Source organism: Saimiri boliviensis, chromosome 1 (assembly GCF_048565385.1).
Source record: "Saimiri boliviensis isolate mSaiBol1 chromosome 1, mSaiBol1.pri, whole genome shotgun sequence".
Lineage (NCBI taxonomy): Eukaryota > Metazoa > Chordata > Mammalia > Primates > Cebidae > Saimiri > Saimiri boliviensis.
Window position 1 is genome coordinate 250,544,448 of NC_133449.1, and position 15,182 is coordinate 250,559,629.

At 38.4% G+C, this 15,182-nt stretch overlaps 1 protein-coding gene and 1 pseudogene across 4 annotated transcripts in view; both read right to left on the minus strand.

Annotated features, from left to right (window-relative positions):
- Positions 1 to 5,818: 5,818 nt before the first annotated feature.
- On the minus strand, positions 5,819 to 7,819 carry LOC141581209 (26S proteasome regulatory subunit 4 pseudogene; annotated as a pseudogene).
- A 5,269-nt stretch (positions 7,820 to 13,088) lies between these two features.
- Positions 13,089 to 15,182, minus strand: part of MAP3K1 (mitogen-activated protein kinase kinase kinase 1) — an 80,591-nt gene continuing 78,497 nt past the window's right edge. For all 4 annotated transcript variants that reach the window (XM_039467671.2, XM_039467673.2, XM_074385769.1 and 1 more), the window contains exon 20: positions 13,089 to 14,335. In XM_039467671.2, the coding sequence (XP_039323605.2) occupies positions 14,186 to 14,335 (150 nt within the window). In that variant the 3' untranslated portion in view covers positions 13,089 to 14,185. The remainder of the gene's footprint in view (positions 14,336 to 15,182) is intronic.

The window sequence follows — 15,182 nt, forward strand, 5'->3', positions numbered from 1 at the left end:
GTTCTCTTCTTAATCAGTGTAATTGAATTTGTCAATCTTTTTAAAGATTGACGAAGGGTCCAGCGCAGTGGCTCAAGCCTGTAATCCCAGCACTTTGGGAGGCCGAGGCGGGTGGATCACAAGGTCGAGAGATCGAGACCATCCTGGTCAACATGGTGAAACCCTGTCTCTACTAAAAATACAAAAAATTAGCTGGGCATGGTGGCATGTGCCTGTAATCTCAGCTACTCAGGAGGCTGAGGCAGGAGAATTGCTCGAACCCAGGAGGCGGAGATCGCAGTGAGCCGAGATCGTGCCGTTGCACTCCAGCCTGGGTAACAAGAGCGGAACTCCGTCTCAAAAAAAAAAAAAAAAAAGAAGATTGACGAAGATTGAAAAGATTTGTCAATCTTCAAAGATATAGCTTTTGACTTCATTAATTTTCCTGCTTATTTTTCATTTTGTTGGTCTCTGTTCTTATCTTTTTTCCTTCTTCTTTTTATTTTTAGAGATGGGGTCTCGCTATGTTGTCTGAGCTGGTCTTGAATTCCTGTCATCAAGTGACCCACCTGCCTATGCCTCCCAAGTCATTGGAATTACAAGCATGAGTCACCATGACCAGCCTGTTCTTATCTTTATTATGTTTTCTACTGTAGTGGGTTTATTTTTCTCTTCTTCTTGTAGTTTCTTAGAGTAGAATATTAGGTCACTGATTTTGGTCTTTCCTTCATTTCTAATAGAAGCATCTAAAGTTATAAATATCCTTCCAAGTATTACTGTAGCCAAATCTCAGGAATTCTGATATACTGTATTTTCATTACTATCCAGTACAAAATGTTTTTTTAAAATTTCTTTGTGATTTATGTTTTTAATCCATGAAGTATTTAGAAATGTGTTTTTAATTTCCAAATATTTGGGATTTCTAGATATCTTGTTGTAACTGGTATTCCATTTAATTCTACTGTGGTCAGAAAACGTGAATGATTTCAGTTCTTTTAAATTATTGACTTGTTTTAGGATCCAGCATGCACTCTATCTTGGTGAATATGCCATGTTCATTTGAAAGGAATGTGTATTCTGTAGTTGTTGGGGTTTCATGTTCTATAAAAAGTAGGTCATTGGTTCATAGTGTCTTTTAAATCATCTATGTCTTTAATGATTTACATAACATTTTAAATACAGATGAATGAAGAACGACAAATTGGCAGACAGTTTTATAATATCTCACATGTGGCAAGCAAAAGATTCACCATGATGGGCAGGGAGTTGTGCTGCTATCCAAAATTACCCTCTTCTTCTGACTCTTTTTCCCACTTCCTGTTGTTTGCAGTTTCCCCAAATATTCTACCCAATTGAAGATAAGAATATATGTGTTGTGGTTTTCCATTTAAAGCCCATTTATGCTATAAATCACAAAATAACTGTTTAGGAAAAATGTTCTTTTTTGAGACAGGGTATAGCTCACTGTAGCCTCTAACTCTTGGGTTCAAGCAATCTTCCCTTCTTATCTTCCCAAGTAGCTGGGATTACAGACACACACTACCATGCCTGGCTAAGTTTTTAGTTTTTAATTTTGTAGAGATAGGGTCTCACTATGTTGCCCAGGCTGGTCTTGAACTCCTGAACTCAGTCAATCCTTCTACCTTGGCCTCCCAAAGTACTAGATTACGGGCATGAGGCACTGTACCTGGCTGGTAAAATAATCTTTAACATCAGTGTCTTCATTATATACAAATAGGGCATATGTCCCTGGGCAGATTGTGACTTCCAGAGTTCAAGATGAGATGAATTTGATTTTTAAATGATTTATTGAACTCCTACTATGTCCTGAGCTCTGTGCAGGAGACAGATACTAAGTAAACACATAAATAATGTCAGACAGTGATTAATGCCTTGAAGAAAATAAGGCAGGATAAAGAGAAGACAGTAGGCTGGATATCTAATGTAGCCTTTCCAGATCCACTGTCCACACCCTGGGTGATTGACTGGCTTGCACATCAACAAGGTCCCTTGTCTTCCTGTGTCCAAGTGGATTCGGCCAGTGGAGAGCACTGGCAGGAAACTGCAGGAAGAGAGGAGAGTGAGGTGCTGGTCTCCGTGTATTGGCTATATCTCAACCAGAGGTCCTCTCCATGTAGTCTTCTGTGTTTCCGGGTTTCATTCATGCCTATGGATGGTAACAGCACTCCATCATTGCCAGCGCCATGGTTCTCTACAATCTCCTTGTGGTCTCCTTTCATTCTGTCCGTGCTGTTACACAATTCTTTTCAAAGTGTCTTAAGTTGCTTGTGTTATCTGTTTCCTGCTGGGACCCCATTCTCTTTATGTGAGTCCCATGGTGTGGGATTAGGGGTAGCAATTTTTGATAGGGTGATGACATGAATGGCTGAGACCTAAGTAATAAGAAGGTAACAAACTTGAAAATATCCGTGGGGAGATATCTCTCAAGAGGAAGCATCTCCCAATAGGAAATGCAAAGGCACTTGAGGTAGTGATATGGTTTGAGGCTTTTTCCCCCTCCAAATCTCATCATGTTAAAGTATGACCTCCAGTGTTGGAGATGGGTCTAGATGGGAGGGGTTTGGGTCATGAGAGTGGCTCCTTCATGTATGGCTTGGTTGTGTCCTCATGGTAATGAGTGAATTCTTGCTGTGTGAGAGCTGGTTGTTGAAAAAAGCCTGGCATGTCCTCTCTCTCTTGCTCCCTCTCTCTGTATGTGATATACCAGCTCCCCTTTGCCTGCAGCCATGATTTCAAGCTTCCTGAGGCCTCACACCAGGAGCAGATGCCAGCACCACAATTCTCACACAGCTGGTAGAACTGAGGCAAAATAAACCTCTTTTCTTTATAAATTACTCAGCCTGAGGTATTCCTTGTTGCAATGCAAATGGGCAAGCATGAATAGGGAGGAGCTTGACATGTTCAAGCAAGAAAAAAGGGTTATGGAACATGGTAAGTAAAAAAAAAAAAAAAGGGAAAGATGAAGTCAGGGAGAAAAAGAGGCCAAGTCCTGGAGGAGTCGGGATTCTTAGAGTAATGGGAAGCCACCGGAGGGTTTTAAGCAGGAGGGTGATAGGATCTGATTCATGTTTTAAAAAGATCACTTTGGATATTATGTGGTGATCACCACACTGGGAAGGCCACTTAGGAGGCAATACAATAGTTCAGGCAGAGACGGTAGTAGCTTGGATCAGAGGATGGATGGATTAGGATTCTGTTTTGGAGGAACTCACAGGACTTGCTGATGGATTGGATATGGGAAGGTGAAGTTTTGAAATGCCACCAAGAAATGTCAAGTCACTAGTTGAATATTCTCACATCTGGAGCTCCAAAGCCATAGTTGGTAATAGAGTCTTCACCCAGAGCACTGGATGAGATCACCTAGGAAGAAAAAGGGGCTGGCAAAGAACACAGATTGAGCAATGACCACGAAGTCACCTGTCAAAAAATGCAGACCCCCTAATAACTTGGTCAAAGGCAGTTTTGGTGATAGGTTTGAGTGTGTTTGAGTATGTTGAGAAGCAAATGTGAGGCGAGGAATGGGAAACAAGTCTCTTTTGGTAACTTTTACTGAAAGAAAGGAAGAGAAATGGAGAATTTGGTAAGATAAAAGATCTTATGACGTATTTGTGTGTTGATCGGAATGATCCAACACAGAGAAGGAAATTGTGTGTGTGTGTGTGTGTGTGTGTGTGTGTGTGTGTGTGTATTGGGTGTTGGGACAGAGGAGGTAGCAGGCACAACTTTGATTTCACAATTCTGTGCTGGAAGAGATCATTAGAGATGGTGGATATTCTGTAGGATATTTGCATAGCTATGTAATCTAATATGGGTAACATAACTGGCAAATATTTATTCATTGACAACTGTATGCTTAGGTATAACTTCAAAATATTACAGTCTATTTGGGAAAACATAAAAATTAAATATTAATTAAACATAAAAATTAAATATTAATTAATCTAAAAATTAAATATTAATTACAATAGAATTTCAGTGTGAGCTCCTGGAGTTAGGGAGTACTTCAAGGAGAAAGAAGTAGAAGAGAAGTGGAAGGGATAACAGAAGCCAGCAATTTGCAAATGCGGCCTGGCTCTATGAGGTCAAAATTATTTTCTTAGTAGTAAGATGTATTTGTCTGTACTGTCATTCTTTCTTTAGGGTACAGTGGAGTTTTCTACAAGTTACATGATGTGTGATAAGACAACAGATTGAATGCACAAGCAGATATGAGGATCCAGCTGCCTTTTATTAAGTTAGAAATTATATAGATTTGGCCAGGCACAGTGGCTTATGCCTGTAATCCCAGCACTTTGGGATGCCGAGGCGGGTGAATTACTTGTGGTCAAGAGTTCGAGATCAGCCTGGTCAACATGGTGAAAACTCGTCTCTATTAAAAATACAAAAATTAGCTTGGCATGGTGGTGGGCACCTGTAATCTCAGCTACTTGGGAGGCTGAGGCACAAGAATTGCTTGAACTCAGGAGGCAGAGATTGCAGTGAGCCAAAATAGTGCCACTGCATTCTAGTCTGGGTGACAGAGTGAGACTCCCTCTCAAAAGAAAAAATTATATAGATTTGGGAAAATATAAAACATGCCACTCTCCTTTTTTTTTTTCAGGGGTGAAGTATAGCTATTTTTCATAAAGATATGTTATCTGATTTAACATGTAATAGGTTTTAATAGTTATTTCTAGTGAATTAATATATTTTTATGCATTTATCAATTTTACTATTGATACAGCAAATAGCAGCTATTAGCCACATGAACAAAAGGTCCTTGGGTGCTCCTGATAATTTTAAAAGTGTAATGGGGTCTGGGCTGGGCACAGTGGTTCATGCCTGTAATCCCAGCACTTTGGGAGGCTGAGACAGGTGGATCATGAGGTCAAGAGATCAAGACCAGTCTGGCCAACATGGTGAAATCCCATCTCTACTAAAAATACCAAAAATTAGCCTGACATGGTGGTGAGTGCTTGTAATCCCAGCTACTCGGGAGGCTGGAGCAGAAAAATCACTTGAACCTGGGAGCCGGAAGTTGCAGTGAGCCAAGATTGGGCCACTGCACTCCAGCCTGGTGACAGAGCGAGATTCTGTCTAAAAAAAAATGTGTAATGGGGTCTGAAAACAAAAATATCTGGGAAATTGAGCGTTAGAACCACATGTTGTTATTCAAAATTTTGAGAAGGAAAATACGTGACATTTCATTGAATGTTGTAGTTAATACCATTCTATGAATTATAGTAGTATGTTACATATTGATGAAATTAGCATTTTAAAATAATTTTGTGCTGTAGGACCTAAAATATTGCATAAAAAGGAGGATAAAATGGTCTCTGCTAGTCTTTGTATAAATTAGCAAAAGCTACCTTTTCCTCTGGCCACTTTGCTGCCATCAACTGCAAAAAAAGGTAGTAAATATACCGATCTATCAGGACTATACTGTGCAGCATGCCCCATATAGGTGTGTGGTACACCAGCTGGTTTTGGCAGTCTTGAGAATCAGTTGGAAGATTCTGTGGCAGCACTTCTTGACTGCTCTGAGAACAAAAAGTTTGAAAACCGCTGGTATGAGAAAAGGTGCAGAGCTGGGGTCAAACACAATGGATTCAGAGAGCAGGAATGTAATGAAAGGAGTAGAATAGAAATTTTGCATTAGGGATAGTAGGAAATAAAGATTTAGGCAGGGTAAGGTCAGACCATTACAAAATATTGACATTTGAGGTATGTAGATAGTCACTGGATGTTCTTAAGCAGAGTACTAGCTGGAAATAGAGTTTGAAAAACTAAGAGGAACAGTGGTTGGCAGGATGCCTGAATGGATAGATGCATGGGTAGATATAGATGGATGGATGGATGGATGGCCCTGCCAGCTGATAGCAGAGTGATTCTGGGAACAAGAGACCAGGAAAGGGCATCAAGTGTCTTGCTACAGCCTTTCTTTTTGTTGTAGACTGCTGGAAGGTGATAGAGGGACTAGGAACACCATGTTATGCCATAGATAAACATTGAATCTATGTTTTAGAGTGGAAAAATTGAACTTTTAGTGATTGTTTTAGGTTTTTCAGTATTCTAAAGGGAACACTGAGATTTCTGCTCTGTTCCTGAGAAAGATAACCTTTGATTTTCAGATAGCTGGCAGTCAGTGCATATTAAAGAAAAGTTTTACTCTGCTGCCCTCTTCTGGATGTTGCATAATAGGCCAAATATTATTTCCATGTTACACCCTTCACTTTTGCTCCTAGACAGACCAGCGTCATACTGCTTGTGTGAATCTGAAAGATGGGCTTCTTAGTCTTTTTATCAGGCAGGGGGAACTTGATCTTCCTGTCAATGCAGCCTGGTCTGATAAGTGCTGGATCCAAAGTTTCTATTTGGTTTGTGGCCATGGTAACTTTCACATCTCCCCTACAATCAAATCCATCCAACTAGTTCAACGGTTCCAGTTCCAACATTGTTTGCTGAATTTCTCTCTCACCACCAGAATTTAAGTCATATCTTTTTATCCCAATGGCGTCAATTCCATCAATAAACAGGATGGATGGTGCATGTTCTTCAGCAACTTGAAACAGTTCCTATATGAGTTTGGGCCAATCACCTAGGTACTTCTGAATGAGTTCAGAGCCAACCACTCTCAAGAAAGTGGCTGAGGTTTAGTTTGCTACTGCTTTGGCTAACAAGGTTTTACCTATGCCAGGTGAACCATGGAGAACGATCCTCTTAGGAGGCTTTATACCCATCTCTTTGTAATATTCAGGATGGGTGAGAGGAAGCTGCACAGAGTCCTTAATTTCCTGAATTTGGTTGTCCAACCCCCCAATACTGGCACAGGCTTTCTTCTTTTTCTCCACTCTAGTTGGTCTTCTTTTTCTCCACTCTAGTTTCTTGTCCTTGTCATCCTTCTTGCCACCTCCAGGACCATGACTACCACTCTTTGACCCATCTTGCCTTGGCACAAAGTAGGTTATGCACATCATCTCCATGACCATGCTTGCCCAGCTGCGATCATGTTTCCTTCCAGTCTGCTTCACTGGAATGCTTCTTGCCAGACTTCAGTTCGTATCCTACCTGATGTGTGTGGCTTTTAAAATCACTGACTTTTCTTTAAAACATTCCCCTCTCTTGCTTTCCCTGACCCTGTGCACTTCTAGTTTCTGAAGATGAGTTCTTGTCTTCTTTATCTATTCTGCTGCTTGTCTATGCCTTAAATCTTGGTGTTCATCGGGGTTCTGGTCTTGGTTATATTTTCTCACTGAACAAGAATTCTCCTGAGTATTCTTCCCATTAGCCTTGTCACTCATTGTGGTAGATGCTATAAAGTTGCCTGCTTATGTCCATTCTTCTCAGACTTCCTTACAGCTAGGGAGTTCTAGCCAAATGAGATGTGAGTGAAAATCTCCTAAGGATTTTTAGGAAAGTTTGTGTCTTCCTGATATAGGCAATACCTTTTGATTCTCCTTTTTCTTTCCCTGACTGTAGATTGGAGACCAGAGTTGGAGCCTGAGGATAAAAGCCTCATGCTAAGAAGAATGAAGTGGAAAGGTAAAGCATGACAACATCGATGACACCCTAGGCCTAATACACTGGCCCTGACCTGCTTAGTTTCTCTTATTTGTAGACTATGTAGTTCAGTCACTTTTACATGCAGCGGAGTATAACCCTACATGATATATCAGTGGCTTCAATTACCATTTATATGTCAATAGCTTCCACATTTATTATTTGCAACCAAAGTATCTCTGGAGGTACTGATGTGCATATACAATATTACTGGAAACTTCTACTTGGATATCTTCCAGGCCTCTCAAATTTCACATGTCCAAAGCACATTTTGTCATGCAGTCTGTTCCACTTGTGATTTCCTTGTATCAGTAACGGCACCAGCATTGACACAGGTGACCAAGCCTGGATAGCAGACACATCCTCGATGTTATTCTCCATCCTCCTCATACCCTTCCTCCAAGATCATTTCTACAGTCTTTCAGTTCTGCTGTTTAATATCACTCAGATTCATCTCTTCCTCCTCATTCCCATAATGCTACCTTTACCTAGGTCCTCCTAATTTCTCATCTGGATACTGCAATTGCCTTTTGACTTTTTCCCTGCCTTTTGTATTGCCCCATGCAAGTTTTCTTCAAGATGCTGCAAGGGTGCTCTTTCTAACGTACAAATACAGTCATGCCACTCTCTGCTAAAGATTTTTCAGTATCTCCCCATCTCTATTTCTCCTCCCATCCTTTCTCTCCATTTCACTCTAGCTACAATCCTCATCCTCTCAGTATGTCTACATAGGTGTTGAGAAATCTTACTAAGCAAATTGAACTTAAGGGAAGTGATCACTTATCTCAAGAATAAACTCTAACAGGAATCTCAGCATTGTGGGAAAAAGAATTTTGGGGCATGAAGGATTTGTCCTTGCCATTTCAGCTTTGGCTAGTTTTACTTCTACAGATCTGATAAAAGCTATGAACTGAGAGCCATGAGGCATGGGGTATAGAGATGTCAGGTTGCATACTAACTAATGAAATTGGCTTCAGTCATTGATGGAGTTCTTTTGGTAACAGATTTTGCACACAGTTATCTATTGCAAAATAAAACCTACAAAGTTAACTCTAACACTGACAGCATATTTGAATGCTACATATGCATATTAATGTTTTGTAGCATGATACTTGAGCTGTAGTAGTAGTAAGCATTTTACATTAGTGGGTACAGTTAAGACACTAATTTTCTCTTCAGAGGTAAGCTCTCTAGCATCTGTAATTAGCATCTCCAATGTTGTTCATCTCGTATCTTAGAAGACAAAAGTTTTGGCTAGGCATGGTGGCTCACACCTATAATCCCAGGACTTTAGGGGGCCGAGGCAGACAGATCATGAGGTCAGGTGATTGAGACCATCCTGGCCAACATGGTGAAACTCCGTCTCTACTAAAAAATACAAAATATTTAGCTGGCCATGGTGGTGCGTGCCTGTTATCCCAGCTACTTGAGAGGCTGAGGCAGGAGAATCACTTGATCCAGGGAGTCAGAGGTTGCCGTGAGCTGATATCATGCCACTGCATTCCAGCCTGGCAAGAGAGTGAGACTCTGTCTCAGGAAAAAAAAAAAAAAAAAAAAGACAACAAAAGTCTTACATCCAATTTTCTAAAGCTGAGATTCCTAATTTTCTACTTCTTTTGTTTTCTAAGCCTGGACACAGGTCAGAGGTCAAAAGATAGCCACAGGCCAGTCTAAAGAATTTTGTTTACAGTTCTTAATAAGGATTTAAATTAGTTTTTAATGTTTAAACATCAGGAAATTGCACCTAAAATCCAGATTTCCAGCTCAGCTTTTCTTGAAAATTTAGAAGATTTGACCATATGGGGCTTTCATTCTGACATGGTAACTATGGCCTCCCTTGTACATGAAATTGATGCAAACTTTTAGGTTTGCCACAAGCCTTCCTGGGGATCTAGTCCCATGGGTGTTTTGAGTCTGTGACCTTTGGGTCATTCATTCTTAAAAACACGTATCACGCATTCACTACATGCCAGGTACTATTCTAGGCCATTTAAATAGGTTCTCTTCTCACAACACTGTCACTTTCATTTTATAGATGCAGAAATGGAGGTTCAGAAAGTCAAAAGGGGGGTTACATAGCTGATAAGTGGCAGAACCAGACTTAACCCAGGTTGTTATCTCAGGTCTTGTAGTCACCACATCCATTACCTACTTTAAGAGACCCATCCTTTCCTTTATGCCAACTTAACCTGGCATTTATGCTTATAGCATAATTTAAAACGGACAAACCATGTCATGACATAGAAAGACAGCAATTTGTATAAGTTTCCGTTTGTCACTGTTTTCCCTGATGACTAGTTATTTCATGCACTGTCTTATAACAAATGACTTACATCAGCTCGTAAATGCAAGTATCGGAATTTCCATATGAGCACAATACCCCAAAGTTTTTCTGGATTCTAACCTGAAGACTGTCACTTTATAAAATTATCAGTATCATTTAAATAGAACTAAGGAGCAATAGAATTGATTCTATTCATCTGAAGCAAAAACTTTTGTTCAAGTTAATATTTTTCTGAAGCAACAGAAATGTACCCTTTTGCAAAAATATCCAGAACCTATTTAAAAGATGTACAGTTAAAATCAAATTATACTTAGGGAGGCCGAGGCAGGTGGTTCACCTGAGGTCAGGAGTTCGAGACCAGCCTGGCCAACATGGTGAAACCTCGTCTCTACTAAAAATACAAAAATTAGCCAGGCATGGTGGTGTCCTCCTGTAATCCCAGCTACTCGGGAGGCTGAGACAGGAGAATCCTTTGAACCTGGGAGGTGGAGGCTGTAGTGAGTTGAAATTATGCCACTGCACTTCAGCCTGGGCAAGAGAGCAAGACTCTGTCTCTAAAAAAAAAAAAAAATCAAATTATACAGAAACTTGAAACCAATGTAGAGGAACAAAATGGCTTCTGAACTCAGCAACATTAACCATCTTGCACAGAGACTGGTTACATGGGGGAGGGAGGTGGGGAAGAATTAATCAAGTAAGTCATTATATTGGGAATAATCATGATTCTCACTGCCTAAGAAGGAAGTTACAAATTTGGGAAGAGGGAAAGCTTGAATGAACCCTGTTGGTGTTGGATTGCAATTGGAAGGTTGGTTTGAGCTCATGGTTTTTATATGTGTATGTATGTAGGTATATGTATGCATATTTTGCAAGTGTGTGCCAAACCGTGTATTCATTATATATGTATTCTAGCTCCACCAAGCAGCAGTTGACACCCAGTAGCATTCATTCTATCTAGCAGCTAGATCTTGGTTTTAAAATACTATTCTCCATCAAAGGATTCAGAGCTCTTTGGGAAAATGGCTGGCCCTTACATCGCACAAGATGGGGCTCAAAGTATGGAAGTGTTCAAAGAATAATGGTGGCTTGCCTGTGATAGAGAATCTAGCTCTCAGACATTCCCACTGAGCTAATCTGCAACAAGTTGAACAAATGTATGATAATACATGATAAATAAATGGGAGGGAAATAGATAAATAGAAGGGAAAGCTCTTTGCAGCAAAATACTGCAAAGAAAAAAGTAAAGGAACTAGATCACCATTTGGCAACCATCAGAGTAAGATATTCAAGCAAAAAAGCTAAGAGCAGAGTGTTAAAACTGGGCAAGAAACATGACATTTATATAGTCTCAAATATTGCCCCCAAAGAATACTTTTAATTATAAAGGTGGGTATTAATTATAAAAAAGTAATGACAGTGTTACTATCACAGTGATCACCAGTGATGGGACAAACCACCTCTGTGGCTCCTGACATGACACACCAAGAGAAGCACGTACTACCTCTGTGATGTTCCTGCAAAAAGTGCATACTCTGAATCTAATCAAGAGGCAGCATCAGACAAACTCAATTTGAGGGGCTTCTATAAAACAATAATCTGAAATCTTTTAAAAAATTAAGGCCATTAAGGTCAAGGAAGAACTAAGGAATGGCCCTGGATTGAATGAAGAGTGAAGAAACATGACAACTGAGAGCAATTTGTGTTCCTGGTTTGGATCGTCTTGCTATGTAAAGGACATAAATAGGCACCTGGCGAAACCTGATTGGGGTCTTTGTGTGAAGGGTATACAGAAGTTCTCTGGTATTCTTGCAACTTTTATATAAGTATGAAATTATTTCAAAATAAAAGTAACAACATTTGTTTAAAAACTTTTATTTACTATAAAGACAAAAACATCAAAATAGGTACAAATACTATAAAATTGGTTCAATGGGGTAAAAATTTTAATTAAAATATCTCAATATATTTAAAATAACAAAGGATACATTTAAGCCAAATTTTCTTAACCCAGAGATTTTTTTTTCTTTTTTTTCTTTCTTTCTTTCTTTTTTTTTTTTTTTTTTGTAACATTTGCTTACACAGTAAGGTGCTAATAGAAGTTAGCCCTTAAGCCCTGGAAATCTTAGGAATCATAGTCACACAGCAAATATAATTTCATTGTGAAAGTGAACTTTGGTAGAAGAAAAATCTATAGGACACCTGAGGTAGTAGAAACTGGAATAAACAGTAGTAGACGTTATTTACAATTTGAGTACCAAATAACATTAAGAACACAAAAATAATTACATGATACAATTTCCAGTCCAGCTTTGATCCAAAGAAAATAAGAATATTACATCACATTTGCATTGAAAACAAAACAAAAGACAAAACACCACAATTACCAGCAAGCTGAGGGAACTGCAAACAAACTCAAACACAATGGATTTTGACATCTACAGATAGTTTGAGTTTGAAATGTGGTGGGCATGGTGATCTACAAAGTAATACTGATTAGCTGAGGTTCCTCAGTTTATACAGTTTACATTTCTGTCAGACACAGTATTCATCTGACCAATGATCTTCCAGTACATAAAATGGCAAGAGTGCATCCTTTAAAGCTTGCACATGAGAGACTTGGAAACAATCTTATTAGAATTGTGAAAATTCTAAGTAGTCAAAAAAAACAAAACAAAACAAAAAAGGAAGTCAAGTACAACACATTTAGAGCTACCAAACTTCACATTTCTGTACTATTTTTAACTCTTCAAATATCGCCAATCTTCCAAAACAAAGGAATGTAAAATTTCACTAAGAAACATATTCACATAAAAAACAAACTGCCTTTTAAAAATTATAAGCAATATATCCCTGTAAACTTATCTTGTAACTTATTTTATTTCCAATTTGTGTTGTACATTTTAAATGTACTCTACATAGCTTATTTAGTTTATCCTGAGTCTTTGAGAATAACCAATTCTATTTCACACTGGCTTCTGAAGAGTTAAAACTAAAAATCTCAAAGTTGTATTTAATAATCAGTACTTGATTTAAAAGACTCACACATACACAAGATTAAAAAGCTACCATTTTCCTTCAAGATTCCATGCATCTGAATTTAACTCCGGACTAAAACTGTTAGATAACTGTGCAAAATCCAAGGAATTAGTGTATAAGCGAAATTCAATTCCACTTTTCTTTCTGAACACATTTTCCAAGTTCAAAGCAAATGTATTGTTTTAAAAATTATTGACTGGTAGTTGAGTAATTAAATTAATTCTTGTAAAAAAAAAAAAAAAAAAGAAAAGATCTGCTAGGCCTACCGTAAAGAGATGACACATGGTAAAAGGAAAATGGCAGCTGTATGTTATTACCAGTGGTGAAGGAGAATGGATTGTTACATGCAGAATAAGACTTAAATGTTGTGAAATGTCCTACAGTTTGACGAAAGACACCAAAACATCTAAAAAATCAAATAAATTTTAAGGTAATCTTGATCTTGGTTGTGAGCTTCATCACAGAGAACAGTTAATTTTTAGTTAACTTATATTTAACCTGCACAATAGGAGTGGTGACTGTCAATGTAGGTAGCACTTTATTGTATTCCAATTTAAAAAACAAAATTAAGTCTGTACTTTAAAAAACTCTTAAAATAGCAAATATTTAATGAACTCTAGTTCATATCTAGTTTTTTTTTTTTTTCTGGTTTGAAAAGATCACCTTTCCCTGAATATTAAACAAAAATAATTGTAAAAATGAAAATACAGAACCATAATTTCCAAAAACGAAATGAATGGGCCAACAGTAAAATGCACAATGAGCCACAGTTGTCCAGGTATTTAAAAATAAAGGCCAACTGTGAGTCATAAAAAAGTTATCAATTTTTAAAAATATATGTATGTACTGCTACTCATAGCATACGCTGACCTAAAAGAGGCAGATACTGATTTTATAGCCAGTGACAAAAAATTTGAACGGAACTGCAGAACCCCTTGCTTGTGATCACTATATGAAATGGAAGAATAATTGAAATATTAAAATAGATCCTGAGCCCCTCAGCTGCTAATATTGCTGAAAAAGTGCTCCAAAAAAATAAAATTATGCTTCTGCCATTTAGTCATGCAAACTTGTTTTCCTGTTCACGTAGGGCCAGTTCTTCGAAAGGCACAGTTTACAGTTTCTGCACTAGTTGTGGGCTTTTGCATACCGAGCTTAGGTACAGATCATGATTTGTCAATCACATACTTAGGTAAGGGCTCCCCACTGGCCTTGTTCATAGCTGTTCAGTGGCATCGTGGCCAGTAGAATATCAATGTGGTACCCCACAAGTTTTTTTCTCTTGTTGAGCATCCTGTTTCTACTGTAGTTGATTTGTGTAATTGGCTACCATGTAGTACGAAAGACTGGATGCTTCAGTAGCTCTCTTGATGGAGGTCTGTCCTGAGGTTGAAGTTCTAAACAACGAAGAGCCACATCTCGTAAACCGGGAGACAGATGTGATGGGATCGATGGAGCAGTAGTTGCACTAGCAATCTGTGGAGAAAGAGCCAGAGTGTTAAAACTTTGCACAACTGGAACTTCTGATACAGAAACTCATGTGCATATACCTCATCATCCTTATATTCATATCTTGAACAGAGAGGAATTGAAGCAGAAGTGGGAGGACTTTCTGCTATCAATGTTTAGGTAGAGAAAGTATTCACTCCTATGAATTCTGTTTTCATATTTGGCCTCCAAGATGGTTTCTTCTTATTGCACATTTTCTATTTCTTCAGCATAGATAGCTATTTAGATTAAGAAAGACTAAACCTGAATAGCCAATTTAGTACATAGAAAACACAACTGCATTGATTTTTTTCCTTTAATGTTGGACAAATTCTTAGTATCAAATGCACTATGAGGAATGACTTTTTAATAAATTTTACATCTGAATACTTTAAACCCACCTACCCACTCCTATCACAAAACTCCTTTCCCTATCCCAATAATTTCATAAATGCTTTGGCTTAAAAAATGCAAAGTAATATAAAGAAAAATCCTATAAGGTCTGTGATCCTATATGAAGATATACTCAGTTGATACATACACATCTTACCACAAAAGGAAAAATACAAAACAAAAAATGAAATCCCTTTTCCTTTTCCCCAAATGTAACCATTTACTGCTGACAATTTGTGGTTTTGGTTTTTTGGTGTATGTGGAGAAAAAAAGGCCAATATACTTCACAGACTTTTGATTTTCTAAAATGTCTACAAAAGAGAAAACTTTAATTTAGAGACAGGTTCTCTCTCACTGTCACCCAAGCTGAAGTGCAGTGGTGTGAACATGGCTCACTGCAGTTTTGACCTCCTAGGCTCAAACGATCCTTCCACCTCATAGC